Source organism: Procambarus clarkii, chromosome 9 (assembly GCF_040958095.1).
Source record: "Procambarus clarkii isolate CNS0578487 chromosome 9, FALCON_Pclarkii_2.0, whole genome shotgun sequence".
NCBI classification, from domain to species: Eukaryota; Metazoa; Arthropoda; class Malacostraca; order Decapoda; family Cambaridae; genus Procambarus; species Procambarus clarkii.
Window position 1 is genome coordinate 7,862,142 of NC_091158.1, and position 16,043 is coordinate 7,878,184.

Genomic DNA, 16,043 nt, shown 5'->3' on the forward strand with positions numbered 1-16,043 from the left:
ATAGGTGGGGGGCTCAGGTTGGGGAGTGTCTTAGGGTGTTTTTGGGTTCAAGGGTTGGAGGAAACGCGTCCTTGCTATTATTCACCCGTCATAGGCTATCTCTTTCACGCATCAACTCTAAAGCTTATTCTGCGATTCCTCTGCTCTGTGAGGCCGACGGCACTAGAGTATAGGCCGAGACGCCTCTCTAATCGCTACCGTAAAGCGATATGAGGCACCAACTTTTGTTTAATGGATCTGTTAATTAATTAGGAAGAGATAATCGAGGGGAAAGGGAGGAAGAGGGTGAAGGAATAAGCTCGAGATGAAGTCAAGAGTAAAGGGATTCGCAGACGCGCTGGGTTGCCTACGGCTTCTCTTGGGAACTACACAACCATCGTTATCCTGACGAAAAATTACTCAAAATACACCACGCTTTGTATTTTGGTTTCTTATTATATACATGAACACACCGTTATTGCTAAGTTAGCTGTGTTCTAAGGAATTGATTGTTTTTTGAAATGGCACTCTGGTTGTGTTCGGAGTCTTGGGGAAGTGGGGGGCCAGGACTGGCGGCGAGGTGGGGGAGGACTGGCGGGGAGGTGGGGGAGGTGCTGGCGGGGAGGTAGGGGAGGACAGGCGGCGAGGTGGGGGAGGTGCTGGCGGGTGAGGGTAAGCGTGGGGTTATGGAAAATGGTTTTATCGACGATAGCGTCACTTGAGGGGAGGCACGTTGACTCCGCTCTTCCCCTCACTTCATTGTATCTAAAATCGCGTCTCTTTTTTTTCGGAAGAGGGAGAAAGGGAGCAAGAGAGAAGACGCCCCTTCCGGTGTTTTCTTTTCTGATGATGATAAATATATATATATTTTTTCTTCCTTTTTTATGCTTTGCGTCATTGGGAGTGTGGCGTGGAGGGAGATTTGGATGGGGAGTCAGGGGATTCTGTAACCTGCATAAGGATTGCCAAGATAGTGTAGAGGGAGGCTTGGTGTAGCTGTAGAGATAAATATTATATATATATATATATATATATATATATATATATATATATATATATATATATATATATATATATATATATATATATATATATATATATTATTAAATATGACCGAAAATATATTGCGATTTTCGGTCATATTTAATAATATATGTCTACAGGAAAGACTGCTACCAAAATATACTAATATATATATATATATATATATATATATATATATATATATATATATATATATATATATATATATATATATGCGAACAAGCCTGAATGGTCCCCAGGACTATATGCGAATGAAAACTCACACCCCAGAAGTGACTCGAACCCATACTCCCAGAAGCAACGCAACTGGTAACTACAGGGCGCCTTAATCCGCTTGACCATCACGGCCGTCAAAAGGAAGTGATAGCCGAGGCTATTTGAGCCACTTCCCCGACGGCAACTCGGATGGTAATCTTGGGCATAGCATTTCACCAAATCACCTCATTCTTTGGGGCACACGTGAGGAACACAAATGCGAACAAGCCTGAATGGTCCCCAGGACTATATGCGAATGAAAACTCACACCCCAGAAGTGACTCGAACCCATACTCCCAGAAGCAACGCAACTGGTAACTACAGGGCGCCTTAATCCGCTTGACCATCACGGCCGTCAAAAGGAAGTGATAGCCGAGGCTATTTGAGCCACTTCCCCGACTTTCCGTCGGGGAAGTGGCTCAAATAGCCTCGGCTATCACTTCCTTTTGACGGCCGTGATGGTCAAGCGGATTAAGGCGCCCTGTAGTTACCAGTTGCGTTGCTTCTGGGAGTATGGGTTCGAGTCACTTCTGGGGTGTGAGTTTTCATTCATATATATATATATATATATATATATATATATATATATATATATATATATATATATATATATATATATATATATATATATATATATATATATATATATATATATATATATATATATATATATATATATATATATATATATATATATATATATATATATATTGCGATTTGAGTTGTGTTGTATTGCATTATACAGCGACCGGAATGATCTCTCGTGTTGTAGCTCAAGGAATCGTATTTGCGCTCTAAGAGTTTCAGACTAAAGGTAATTTATGTCTTGTGTAAATTAGACAATTAATTTGTGTCTAATTACCGGGTCACGGCGTGGGATCACGTGATTGTTTCAAGGGAAGGTTAGACGTATGACGCAGTAGTGATTGGTTTGGTCGTTGAGAGATGCGTCGGCAGCATCGTCGTTAATATGCGTCGTCAGCAGCGAAATTTTTACCGACTTGTATGGTTGTATCGCGACGACGCTCTCTTGTTTTTGTATATATATTGGCGGTTCTTTGAATTTAAATGTGCAGGCGGTCGGCGTCCAGCCGAGTTCGGCGGTCGGAGTCCAGCCAACTTCGACGGTCGGCGTCTAGCCGACATCGGCGGTCGGGGTCCAGCCGACTTCGGCGGTCGGGGTCCAGCCGAGTTCAGCGGTCGGAGTCCAGCCAACTTCGACGATCGGCGTCTAGCCGACTTCGGCGGTCGGGGTCCAGCCGACTTCGGCGGTCGGGGTCCAGCCGAGTTCGGCGGTCGGCGTCCAGGAGAGAGAGCTTGGCTAGGCCTGTGGCTTAGTGTGCTTGGGGCAAGGTGCTAGCTGCCGGGTGCCGCGGCTGTGACCTGCATAATAATATCAAGTTTCACCCTTGACTGTGTAAAATAAGTTTTACATGATCATCATCCACATTCACTCGATTTAAACGATATAAGCATCTACCTGGATTATACCTGGATGGGATTCTGGGGCCTGGCTTGATTTGTGAGAACTTGGTCCAACAGGCTGTTGCTTGGAGCGGCCCACAGGCCAACATATCCACTACAGCCCCTTTGGTCCGGCACTTCTTGCAGAAAACTATCTTTTTCTTGTAGACTTCCACTTTGGTTCCGGCAATATTTCTTATACTTGCTGGGAGGATTTTGAACAACCGTGGACCTCTGATGTTTCATACAGATTGTGTATGTGCCTATAGATATATGATTGTGTCTATAATTGAGTGTGACAATCAAACACTAATTGTGCCTATGGGACCTCGACTTTCCACTAGCTATATTCTGCATTTCATTGCATATTGCTAACTCTATTTACTCTTTACTGTGTAAATTTGGGACCTGGCCCAACGGTATTTCCATGTAAAAGTAATTTGATATCATTCTCGTCTCCTTTTTAGGAGTACATTTTGAGAGCTTTGAGACGATTGCAATAATTTAGTCGCATATCGTGTTTATGCGTATCGTATGTTTTCTGGATTCCCTTTATTTCAGCAATCTCTCCTGCTCTGAAGGGGAAAGTGAGTATATCGAGCAGTACTCAAGACGGGGCAGCACAAGTGATTTGAATAGTATGAGCACTGTAATGGGATCCCTTGATTTGAAGGTTCTCGTAATCCATCCTCTCATTTTTCTGGCCGACGTTATATTTGCTTGGTTGTGGCACCTGTCTTGTGCCTTGTGTATTGTTTAAGCTGTTATTTTACCATGCCTAAGTACCTGGAATGTATCACTGTTAAACGTAATGTTATTTTCTACTGCGCAATCGAAAACTTTATTAATATCAGCGTTTAGTTTTTCAATGCCTTCTACAGAGGTTATTTTCATGTTGATTTTTGTCATCTGCAAAAGATAACCTGTATTTTTTGTCTATATCTCGTACCAGAATGAGAGAAAGCAGTGGTGCAAGGACTGTGCCCTGAGGTGTAGAGATTATCATTGTTTTTACACACTTTTATTTGAGTGACTGTTATTCTTATTGACCTTATTGTATGGGCTATCACTCCCTGGTCACATTTTATCATATGCCTTTGTAAAGTCCGTGTATAACACATCTGCATTCTGTTTTTCTTCCAATGCATCAGTGATTTTGTCATAGTTGTCGAGTAACTGCGAAAAGACGATCTTCCAGCTCAGTGTTGATAGGTCGATTTTTTTCTCATCTATATCCAACATTCAAATAGTTTAGTCCGAATATAATTCCTACGAAGAACGTATAATTTTCCCATATAATTTAGCAGTGTGACATAGAAATGGTCGTTAGTGTCGTTTGTGTCACGTGGAAATTTTGTGTGTCTTAATTCTCTGTAGAGAACATAGCATATTTTGTTTTATCTTTAAGAAATATGTATGACGTTTTCTGTTCTATCAGAGACTAGGACTTTTTTGTGTTTCTTAATGCTGGACAGTGGAGACTAAACCACCTGTCAGTGGTGGGAAAATTGCCTTCTCCGAAGACCAAGAGAACGGTTATATGTGACATGTTAATCCCCTCTTCTGGCCAAAGGACAGTGCCGATTTACCTATAGATAAGCACAGTGGCCCGATTGGATCACAGAGCCCTATCCTCTCCGGTTTTATGGTTGGAATGTCGAATTTACTGAAACATTTGACAATTATTTGTCCGGAATGCGTCAATCACATTTGTTTCGGTGTATGATAAATGATTAATCAGTAGATTAAATGAACAAATCCACAAGGGCCGTGACGAGGATTCGAACCTGCGTCCGAGTTAAGTATTTAATCAGTAGATTAATTAGTGAATCATAGTTACCCAGCGACCACGATATTGGATATTTGCTACTTTGATGTAAAGTAACCAGGGCTTAGTGGAGCCGGAGGGAGCCGACCGGAGGGAGCCGACCGGAGGGAGCCGGTCGGCCGAGCGGACAGCACACTGGACTTGTGATCCTGTGGTCCTGGGTTCGATCCCAGGCGCCGGCGAGAAACAATGGGCAGAGATTCTTTCACCCTATGCCCCTGTTACCTAGCAGTAAAATAGGTACCTGGGTGTTAGTCAGCTGTCACGGGCTGCTTCCTGGGGGTGGAGGCCTGGTCGAGGACCGGGCCGCGGGGACACTAAAAAAAAAAAAAAGCCCCGAAATCATCTCAAGATAACCTCAAGATAACCTATAGTGTTCCCTGTCTAGCTCAGCGCTAGTGTTGCCTCGTGTAGCACACTCACTCGCCAGTGTCGGGCTGTGCTTACCTGTCCTCCCGTCCTGGTGGGCTGTTATCAGTCCTTAACACACTCGCTATTGTCACTACCTATGTTATCAACACTTAATACACTTGCTGCTAGCCCCACCTAAGTTATCAACACTTAATACACTTGCTGCTAGTCCCACCTAAGTTATCAACACTTAATACACTTGCTGCTAGTCCCACCTAAGATATTAACACTTAATACACTTGCTGCTAGTCCCACCTAAGTTATCAACACTTAATACACTTGCTGCTAGTCCCACCTATGTTATCAACACTTAATACACTTGCTGCTAGTCCCACCTAAGTTATCAACACTTAATACACTTGCTGCTAGCCCCACCTAAGTTATCAACACACAACACAACTAACTAGCGGCCAGCCCCACCTAAGTTATCAACACGACACACTCGGTGCTCGGCCCACCTAAGTAAGAACAACTTTAGCGTCTGAATTATCTTGTAACTTGACTCATCAACTTCCCTGATGACAACGCTTGCGTACCACCTCATCAACATTTTACTCTTCAAATAGTACTCATCGTTCGTTCTTAATTACCCGCTTATTTAGATTTATCTAAATGTGTTTTATTTTGTGGCTTTACGAAATTTTAGCGTAAATGAATTTAACAACGCGACGGATTTATTGATAAGACTTCTTTGCGATTTACCGAAACGGGAACGGAGACTGATGGATTACTTAGGTCGTCATTTTCGCTGTTGTATCACTACCTGTTAGTTTCATCACTGGAGAGTTTCGATTTACGTTTCTGTGATTTACGTTGTACCTTAAATTTAAAAAAAAAACGGTCATTAACTGTTTTTCTGTTATGCTGTAAAGTTTGAAAATCAACGGGTATCTCTGGTTGGTGTTTTGTGTGTACGAAGCTTTCGTAAATGGCAGCCGCCACTTGGTATATATACAACGGCTCACGCACCGGCAGCACCGCTTCGCAGCGATTCGTAGTGCCTCAAGACCGCTTCGTGCCCATTTGTGCCTCAACACCGCTTCATGCCCATTTGTGCATCAACACCGCTTCATGCCCATTTGTGCCTTAAAGCCGCTTCATGTCCATTTGTGCCTCAACACCGCTTCATGCCCATTTGTGCCTCAACACCGCTTCATGCTCATTTGTGCCTTAATGCTGCTTCATGCCCATTTGTGCCTCAACACCGCTTCATGCCCATTTGTGCCTCAACACCGCTTCACGCCCATTTGTGCCTCAACACCGCTTCATGCTCATTTGTGCCTTAATGCCGCTTCATGCCCAGTTGTGCCTCAACACCGCTTCATGCCCATTTGTGCCTTAATGCCGCTTCATGCCCATTTGTGCATCAACACCGCTTCATGCCCATTTGTGCCTTAATGCCGCTTCGTGCCCATTTGTGCCTCAACACCGCTTCATGCCCATTTGTGCCTCAACACCGCTTCATGCCCATTTGTGCCTCAACACCGCTTCATGCCCATTTGTGCCTCAACACCGCTTCATGCCCATTTGTGCCTCAACACCGCTTCATGCCCATTTGTGCCTCAACACCGCTTCATGCTCATTTGTGCCTCAACACCGCTTCATGCCCATTTGTGCCTCAACACCGCTTCATCCCCATTTGTGCATAACACTGCTTCATGCCCATTTGTGCCTTAATGCCGCTTCATGCCCATTTGTGCCTCAACACCGCTTCATGCCCATTTGTGCCTCAACACCGCTTCATGCCCATTTGTGCCTCAACACCGCTTCATGCCCATTTGTGCCTCAACACCGCTTCATGCCCATTTGTGCTTCAACACCGCTTCATGCCCATTTGTGCCCCAACTCCCCTAGAACAATAACAACAAACACATCTAGAACAATTACAGAAACAAGAAGGCCCGTCGCGCCAATCTCCCTTCCCCCCCCCCCTCCCTCCCTTCGTCCTTCCCTCCCTGATCCACCTTCAACCCATTCCATTCACCCCATCCCCGTGCACCCTTTACCCTCTCCTCTACTCCCTATCCACGAGTAACTATATATTCGGACGTGGTTATCCACCTTTCTTACGGGCTCACCATAGCCCGTGCTACATGGACACTTCGTCCTGAGTAGCGAAATCTTTAACAACAACAACATCCACCTTTCTTCTCCCCCTCTCATCCTCTCTTACACCTCCTCCTCTTCCTCCACTTCCTCCTCCTTCTCCTTATCCTCCTTCTCCTCCTTCTCCTCTTCCTGCTCATCCTTCTTTGCGTTTGCCGTTACATTGCGTTGGTTCTGAGGATCAACATCCTCGCGGCCCGGTCTCTGACCAGGTCTCCTGGTTGTGGCCTGGTTCTTTGTTATTCTCCTGTTCCTTCACCTTCCCTTCACCTACCTCCCCTTCACCTGCCCTACCTTCACCTTCCCTTCACCTACCTCCCCTTCACCTGCCCTACCCTCCCTTCACCTCCTCCTCGTGGTATTTACAGTAGTTGATTTATGACCTGATGGTAGCCTAGCCGCAAAGCTTGCCCGAGTGCGGTTTTCCGCGGATAAGCTCTGGGCGAAGCCGCAGGACGCCTCCTGTACCTGCGGCGGGACCCTCCCGCAGGCACGCTCATCATGGGGGCCATGCACAGGTACACCCACGAGGAGGGCGAGCACACCCACCAGAGGTGTACAAACACCCACCCACAAGGGAGAATCTACAGGTACACTCCCCAAGGGGGGGGGGGGGGGATGGCATGCCCCGGTAAACCCACCAGGGTTGCCAAAACCATTAATGAAGCTACCAAAACTGTTACATAAAAGTAACAAATTTGACAGAAAAGTAACAACTTTACAATTTATCGTACAAATGAAAATTATATCCATAAATATACAATACACTTGTAATATTAATAGCATGTAAACAGCAAAATATCATATATATATATATATATATATATATATATATATATATATATATATATATATATATATATATATATATATATATATATATATATATTACTTAGATGGTGGTCGCTTCCCCCATTATTCTCCTATTTTATATAACAATGCTGGCTGTTTGATCTTATGACAAAGGTGGAATGGTGGTGTGTGTTTAGTACAGTCTGTTTCTTGCAATAGGCTTTCAGCATGCAAGAGAGCTTTAATAGTTTCTGGTGCAAACCTCGATAGATTTTTCACTTTTGTGTTGTTAAACAGAGAACATGTTGTCTCAGGTGCAGGGGAGGAAGGAGGCGTTGACATTATTTATTATTAACATCTTTATTGACAAAATTATTTACAATTTTGCCTAATCTGAGGCGTTGACATGAACGCGGCAGTAAGACGCGTTCTCATCAAGCACTGGACGTGGTCAATACCGGTATACAGATTCACAGAACAACTACCGCTGGCAATGAAACAATAATGGAAAGTTCGAACCAACGCACGGAATGTTCCCAGTTGCGCCTTCGTCCGTTCAGTTGAAACAGCAATTGAAAATTAATATAATTATGATTTTTGTTATTGTATTCTAATATGTCTGCGAAGTACTTGACAGTCATCATACGGTACTGTTAAGGTGTAATTCTAAATAAAAATAAATGTAACAGTTCAGAACTAAATTTCGAAAACAAATGAGATAAGACATAATTTTTAATGTCAGGCGTCAAGAGTGATGTCAAGAGTGACATCGCTGTCATGGGTGAGGGAAGCCGAGCCCAGAGAGGGAAGGGAACTATCAGGAGAAAGCGCCGAGCTATTACGACTATATAGCACTTAGAAGGGATCAGGATAAGGATTTGGGATGGGACGGGAGGAAGGAATGGTTCCCAACCACTTGGATACTCGGGGATTGAACGCCGACCTGCATGAAGCAAGACCGTCGCTCTATCGTCCAGCCCAAGTGATTGGGAAGAGAACCGAGAGAGGTTCATGATGAACATCTTAATTTGTCAAAAGGTGCACCAGCATCCAGGTTCAAGAATTCTGAATTGAAAGAGCCAAGCTTTGAATCATATTAGTGATAATTCCTCACTTGTTGTAAATGGGAGCTGAATGACCATTCAGAGAGAGGTACTAGTTGGTAAACATGTGTATAGGAAGTGATAGTTTAACTGTAAATGGTTTCAAGAATTCTCCGACTCCCTTAGCCCGCCCTTCAATAGCACTTGTGGGATTTCGGTAGAAATCCGATTAAGCGCAGGTATTTTAAGGTTAAAAAATCATGTAGTGTTGAATGTTAGTAGCGCTGTTTCCGGTCGCTTCTCTCCCACGTCCATGTAGAGTAAGGGGTAATGTTATTGTCCCTTATACACAGGAGAGGGGTCTGTAAGCTTCCCTCAGTCCTAGTCACTTGTGTCATTACAGCCACGGTGCTGATTGATTGATTGATAAAGATTAAGCCACCCAAGACGTGCACTGGCATGAATAGCCCGTAAGTGGTGGCCCTTTGAGCCATTACCAGTATCAAGAGCTGATGCTGGATATCTGTGGAGGTGCGACTGCACCCTGAGTGACGGGAAATATCGCCCCATGTCAGCGACGGTGCTCTTCGTCCTCGTCCATATAGTCCAGGGTAAGGGTGGGAGATCACCCCTTACACCGTCCCATAAACCAAGGGTTTGTAAGGTAGGCTGTATAACTACTCTTCCGTCTTCTACAGTAATTAGGAAGGCAAGGGTATACAACCACTACTCTCGCCTACAACCAGAAGGAGGTAGATACTAGTGTTCAACTAATACATCCTCATCAAACCGGACTGGGAAGGTAGCCGGTATCATCTAACGAAATCAGTGACGTCCCAAGCCGGCAGTGGGGATAGTAGCCTACACCTGGCTCGCTGTTGGGGCTCTCCGCAATCTGATACCCCTGTTCTGCCGCCCGCTTGCCCGCACGCACGCCCGCACGCTTCCCCCCCCACCCCCCCTCTTCTTCCCTGCCCCCCCTCCCCCCTTCCTCCACATCTCATCCCTTCCCTAACCCCCATCCCTTGCTCGCTATTGTCTCTAATTCCTCACAACCTCCCACATGTTTGTATCTTCCAGTGTTGCGGGTGGGTGTTGATGTTAGCTTTTGTGTAAGGGAAATAGTTTGTGGGTGTTGATGTTAGCTTTTGTGTAAGGGAAATAGTTTGTGGGGGTTGGGGGGGGCTTTTGTGTAAGGGAAATAGTTTGTGGGGGCTGGGGGAACTTTTGTTTGGTTGGGGTTTATAAGAGGTGTGATGTCGGGGGTTGTTTGGGGGCGTGGGAGCAAAGGGTTTTTAACCCGCGGTTTGATTTGATTTTGATTGTAGTTGTTTACTTAAATGTTTCGTGGGTGCTTACTGTAGATTGTTTAGATTTTGTCTTATAAATGAGTTTCTCATACAAAATAAATTTATACTGGTATTTAGTTTCATGATTTGAACTGATAGCCTGTTAGACGAGGGAGTATATTATTAATCATGGTGGGACAAGTTGGTTGACATTCGTTTGGATAAAACCATTTTAGTCTTCCAGTGTAGATAAGAAAGTTAGTTGAGGAAAATATTAGTGACTACTGTTTGTTAATAGTTGAAGTTAGTGAAGTAACTAACAGTAGCAACAGTAGGTTGTTAGTTAATAGTGAGGTTAGTTATTAGTGTGTGATGCTGAGGTTGTAAACTAACGAGTACTTTTGTTCCTTGCAGATGGTGCGTGGAGGTTGAGGGCTGTGACTAGTGGAGGCGCCGTGCCCGTTCCGCCATGCCCGGAGAGGAGCGGGGAGAGCCGCCTCTGAAGGGATGCCCCCCGGCCCCCCCACACCCCCCTGCTGACCCTCTCGACACCCCCAACCACCCCCAGGAACAGCAACACGTCCCCCCGGAAATGAGTCCCGAGGACGCTCCCTCTACCTCCCCCTTGGCGGGCGAGGAGGGCCCAGGGCCCCTCCCCCAGCAAGGACCCAATGCCACCTCGTCGTCGTCGTCGGCGGCACCATCAGCGTCGCCGCCCGCGACGTTCAACCTGACGTGCATGACGTGCCACACCCACTTCACGTCGGCGGAGCAGTACACGCGCCACCACTGCGTGGCCTCCTCCGCCGCCCAGGACGCCATTAACGAGTCGTCCAGCGACGTGGAGAAGTTCGACGGCAAGATCGTGTACAACCCCGACGGGTCGGCCTACATCATCGACTCAGAGATGAGCGACGACGAGGGCGTGGCGGGTCTGGAGTTGCCGCGGCACGAGGGGTCCATTGTGGACTCCCCGCGCCACCCGCTCTCCTCCACCGCCGCCCCCACCATCCCCACCATCGCTAACGCCATATACGTCACTAAGAACCCCGCCTTCTATACCGCTCTTTACGGTCAAACCTTCAGCCTCGCTAATCCAGGAAAACAAAGTTCCTGAAGTCCCCATTGTTCACAACTACAGGGTCTTTACCGTTGGTGATAAGGACAGTGAAACTGAGTGTAAAGACAGTGATAGCAAAAATAGTTCCAGTGAGAAAACAAAACTTCCATTATTAGACTACTCGCAAGTTCCAATTAAACCTATATTGATGTGTTTTGTATGTAAGTTGTCTTTTGGATATGTTAGATCTTTTATTGCCCATGCGATGGGCGACCATAGTGTAGTCTTACTGGATGAGGAGAGAGACCTCCTGGCGGCCAAGAACGCCTCGGCCATCATCCAGTGCGCGGGTCGGGAGAAGGAGCCGCGAGTGTCGTTCCTAGAGCCAGTGACGCCCCCAGGTGCCGGCAGCAGCAGCAGCAGCAGTAGCAGCAACAACTGCAGCAGCAGCACCCAGCACGGGGGCGCGCTGGCCACCCTGCTGCCCTCCGGGGCCCCCAGCGGCACCTCCCCCAGCCCGCAACCCTCACCCGCAAGGGCCACGCATAACAACGACGCCCACCACGACTTTATAGATGATGAACGTACCAATGCAGTCAAACGTGAAATGCCTGACTTTTACGAACTTGTCCGTCAGCAGCACCAGCAACAACAGCAGCAGCAGCAACAGCAGCAGCAGCATCTTCATCACCACCACCAGCAGCAGCTCCAGCAGCAGCAAGCAACAGCGGTCTGACCCCTTCGCTACCCCTCAGCACCCAGCTGCTGCTCGGACGCCGGACCTGAGCCGCAAGTCGCCCATCTCTGCGCTCGGAGCCAACGGTCGGGCTTCTGTTTCCCCGGTGACTTCGATGTCACCGACGAGCTTCTCGCCGTTGCAGTCCCCCGTTGCGCAGCTGACGGGTACCATAATCGGCGCATGTCCCGAGCACATGAACGGTCGGCCTCAGGGAGTTAATTGCGAGAAGTGTGACCTCATTCTGCAACAATCACGCCAGCTGGGCGGGCAGATGGCTTTCATGCATTCTCGCAATTCCTGCAAGACGCTCAAGTGTCCCAAGTGCAACTGGCACTACAAATACCAGGAGACGCTCGAGATCCACATGAAGGAGAAGCATCCGGAGAACGAGTCTACTTGTATCTACTGCCTCACTAATCAGGCGCACCCGCGTCTCGCTCGAGGAGAGACCTACACCTGCGGCTACAAACCCTACCGCTGTGAGGTGTGCAACTACTCCACTACCACCAAAGGCAACCTCTCAATTCACATGCAGAGCGACAAGCATCTAAACAACATGCAGGAGCTGCAGAATGGAGGCATGCCTACCATGGACGGCTCGATGGGCTCGCAGTCGTTAACATCTCAACAACAGAGCCCATCCGGCAGTATTTACTCCGCGCCCAAAACCCCCACGCCGTCCACCACGCCGGCACCCACGCAGCAGCAGCAGAAGCCCAAACCTGTGTGGCGCTGCGATGTCTGCAACTATGAGACCAATGTTGCACGCAACCTTCGCATCCACATGACTAGCGAGAAGCACACCCACAACATGATGGTGTTGCAGCAGAATGTAAAGCACATGCAACAGCTGAGTGCTTTGCAAGGAGGCGGAGGGGGCGGGGGCCAGTTGGACCCCATGGCTCTGTTGCAGTATGCCGGTAACCCTGCCGCCGCCGCCATGATGGCAAGCTTAGGCGTGGGAGAGAAACCTCACCTGCCAGAGGCAGCTTTAGCAGATCTCGCCTACAACCAAGCGCTGCTTATCCAGATGATGTCCGGTGGCCAGTTACCTGGCGGCCATATGGGTCCTGGGGGCCCTCCGGGACACGGCGGGCACTTGGGTCCTGGGGGCCCTCCAGGACATAGTGATCACCCGGGCCCACACTTCGACTTGGGTCTTAATCCTGAGTCACTGGAGCCGCCGCCAGAGCCTGTGCCGCCCAACCCGCGTCACGCCTTCACCTGCTGCGTCTGCTCTGTCTTCTCCACCGACTCCCTGGAGCAGCTCACTCTCCACTTGCAGCTGGACCGCTCCAAGATCAACGAAAACGAGGTCTTGCTGGTAGTAGCGGGTAATTACATCTGCAAGCTGTGTTCGTACAAGACCAACCTCAAAGCTAACTTCCAGCTGCACTGTAAGACGGACAAACATCTCCAGAAGCTGCAGCACGTCAACCACATCCTGGAAGGCGGGCCCCGCAACGAATGGAAGCTCAAGTACCTGTCCAATACCAACCCGATGCACGTGCGGTGTAACCTGTGCGAGTACTACACCAATAGCGTCCACAAGCTACAGTTGCACGCCGCCCACCAGAGGCACGAGGTCCTCAACGTTCTCTTCCGCCACCTGTGTGTGGCGGAGCACACTATTATGGACGACCGGCGCCTCTACACCTGCACCCTCTGTAACTTTACCACCCGCGCCAAGCTACAGATGCTGCACCACATCCGTTCCATGCGTCACCTGCAGATGGAGCAGCTTCACCAAATCCAGCGGCACGCCGAGGGCAAGGGCGGCACCCAGCAGGACATCGGCGACATCTTCAGAGTTGAAGAAGCTGAAGAAGAAGGAGGACGTCACTCTCCGCCCGGTAAGTCATGATCATTCGTGGATGGTGTTGCGGGCTCCGCCACCTGTGTCATTAATGCCTCGGTCTGTTGTCCCCTTCACTTCCCCCTCATCTGTAATACACTTATTTTAATTTAACCATTCGTTATATTCAGAGTTTGGCAATAATATAAATAGCTAGACTGATTTGCTAATACTATTTTTTTTACAGGAATTTGAAAGCAGTATAGTGTTATGCGTTCACTTTCTTATCCGAAGTTCGGATTACTTTTAAACGGTAAAATAGCATTGGCTAAGTATAGATTAACTCCTTTATAAAATCACATTAGATCATTGGATTTAGTCAATTTAGGATTTGCATAATTTATCTTTAATTCCTTATAAAAGGATTGGTGACCCTTCTAGTTCTGAGGCATACAGTGTAGGACGCATCGAAAGTGTTACAGTAGTATGTTGCCTAATCATCTTGCATAGGCGCATGGCCGCGCACCTCCACCCAGGTAGAGTCACCTCACGCACAAGTACACACACACACACACACACACACACATGCACACACACACACACATAAACGAACCCCAAGGCCGATGTTACTTGAGTGAATCGTTTATTTCAAGAGAGTGTGTGTGCCGCAGGATCTCATCGTGTGTATGTGTGAAGGAGCTGAGACTGTGAGAATCCTGCCGGAGGAGTTGGTGTACTTACCTATCTGATGTTATCCTGTTTTGTGAGCCTCTGGTGTGAGTGTCGGAATTATATCCACTCCCAGATCCTTCTCTCTTTCTCATTCCTGTAGCTGCCTTCTCCGTATGGTGTGTGTGTGTGTGTGTGTGTGTGTGTGTGTGTGTGTGTGTGTGTGTGTGTGTGTGTGTGTGTGTGTGTGTGTGAGTGAGTGAGAGAGAGATGTAACTGTGGCATGTCTGACATCTTGTACATAAGTGTGCGAGGATACAACTAGCTTTGCTCCTCATGTAACAAGTGTGCCAGTCACGGCACTTTTTATTATTTGTGAAGTGCCAGGCAATGAACGAAGCAGTGCCTGGCGATATTTACGGCATCTTGAGAATGCCACCCCAACACCTGGCTTGATGAAGTACCGCCCCTCCTCCCAACTTTTCTTATTTGGAAGTGTGTGTGTATTTACTATTTGTGTCTGCAGAATCGAGATATTAGCTCTTGGACCCCGCTTTTCTAACCCCATCTATTATTCCTCTATTATATCTACTATACATATCTTATATCTACTCTCTAACACACATGCGCGCGCGCGCACACACACACAAACACACACACACACACACACACACACACACACACACACACACACACACACACACACACACACACACACACACACACACACAGGAAGCAGCCAGTAGCATCTAACTCCCAGGTACCTATTTACTGTTAGGTGAACAGAGGCATCAGGGGTGAAAGAAACTTTGCCCACTTGTTTCCGCCTCGGCCGGAATCGAACCCGGGTCCCTTTTAGGACTACGACTCCCGAGCACCCCAATGTGTGTGTGTGTGTGTGTGTGTGTGTGTGTGTGTGTGTGTGTGTGTGTGTGCACGCGCGCACGCGTGTGGTATAATGAATGTTCCGTCACTGTCAAACACAGCTGGTTACTCTAATACTTCACCTAATATAAGGCACTACGGGCTCACCATAGCCCGTGCTACTTGGAACTCTGTTCCAGGTAGCGAATCTTTAACAACAACTTCACCTCTTCCTTTTATATTTATTGTGTTGAATTCTGCGGTCTCAATTCTTCTCCCTTGTTCCTCTTCTTCTGAGCTATCTTCTTGCCTGCTCTTCTTCAGCGGCCTTGTATTAGTTTATTCCTTGTCTCCTCATTCTCCTCGCATTCGGCTTTTCTCTTTTTTTGTATGCTTCGTTGTGTTGTTTGTTTTTGTCTGATTTCTTGTGGTTAGAATGACCTGGCACTAGTAACTTTTTTAATCATATCTCTCTCTCTCTCTCTCTCTCTCTCTCTCTCTCTCTCTCTCTCTCTCTCTCTCTCTCTCTCTCTCTCTCTCTCTCTCTCTCTCTCTCTCTCTCTCTCTCTCTCTCTCTCTCTCTCTCTCTCTCTCTCTCTCTCTCTCTCTCTCTCTCTCTCTCTCTCTCTCTCTCTCTCTCTCTCTCTCTCTCTCTCTCTCTCTCTCTCTCTCTCTCTCTCTCTCTCTCCTCTCTCTCTCTCTCTC

The 16,043-nt window shown here is 47.4% G+C and overlaps 1 protein-coding gene across 1 annotated transcript in view; it reads left to right on the forward strand.

Moving 5' to 3' along the window:
• The window catches only part of LOC123766259 (Zn finger homeodomain 2), a 66,722-nt gene that overhangs the window by 30,374 nt on the left and 20,305 nt on the right, over positions 1 to 16,043 (forward strand). The window contains 3 exon segments of the mRNA XM_045755327.2: positions 10,626 to 11,298; positions 11,300 to 11,989; positions 11,991 to 13,863. Of these exon segments, the coding sequence (XP_045611283.2) occupies positions 10,681 to 11,298; positions 11,300 to 11,989; positions 11,991 to 13,863 (3,181 nt within the window). The 5' untranslated portion in view covers positions 10,626 to 10,680.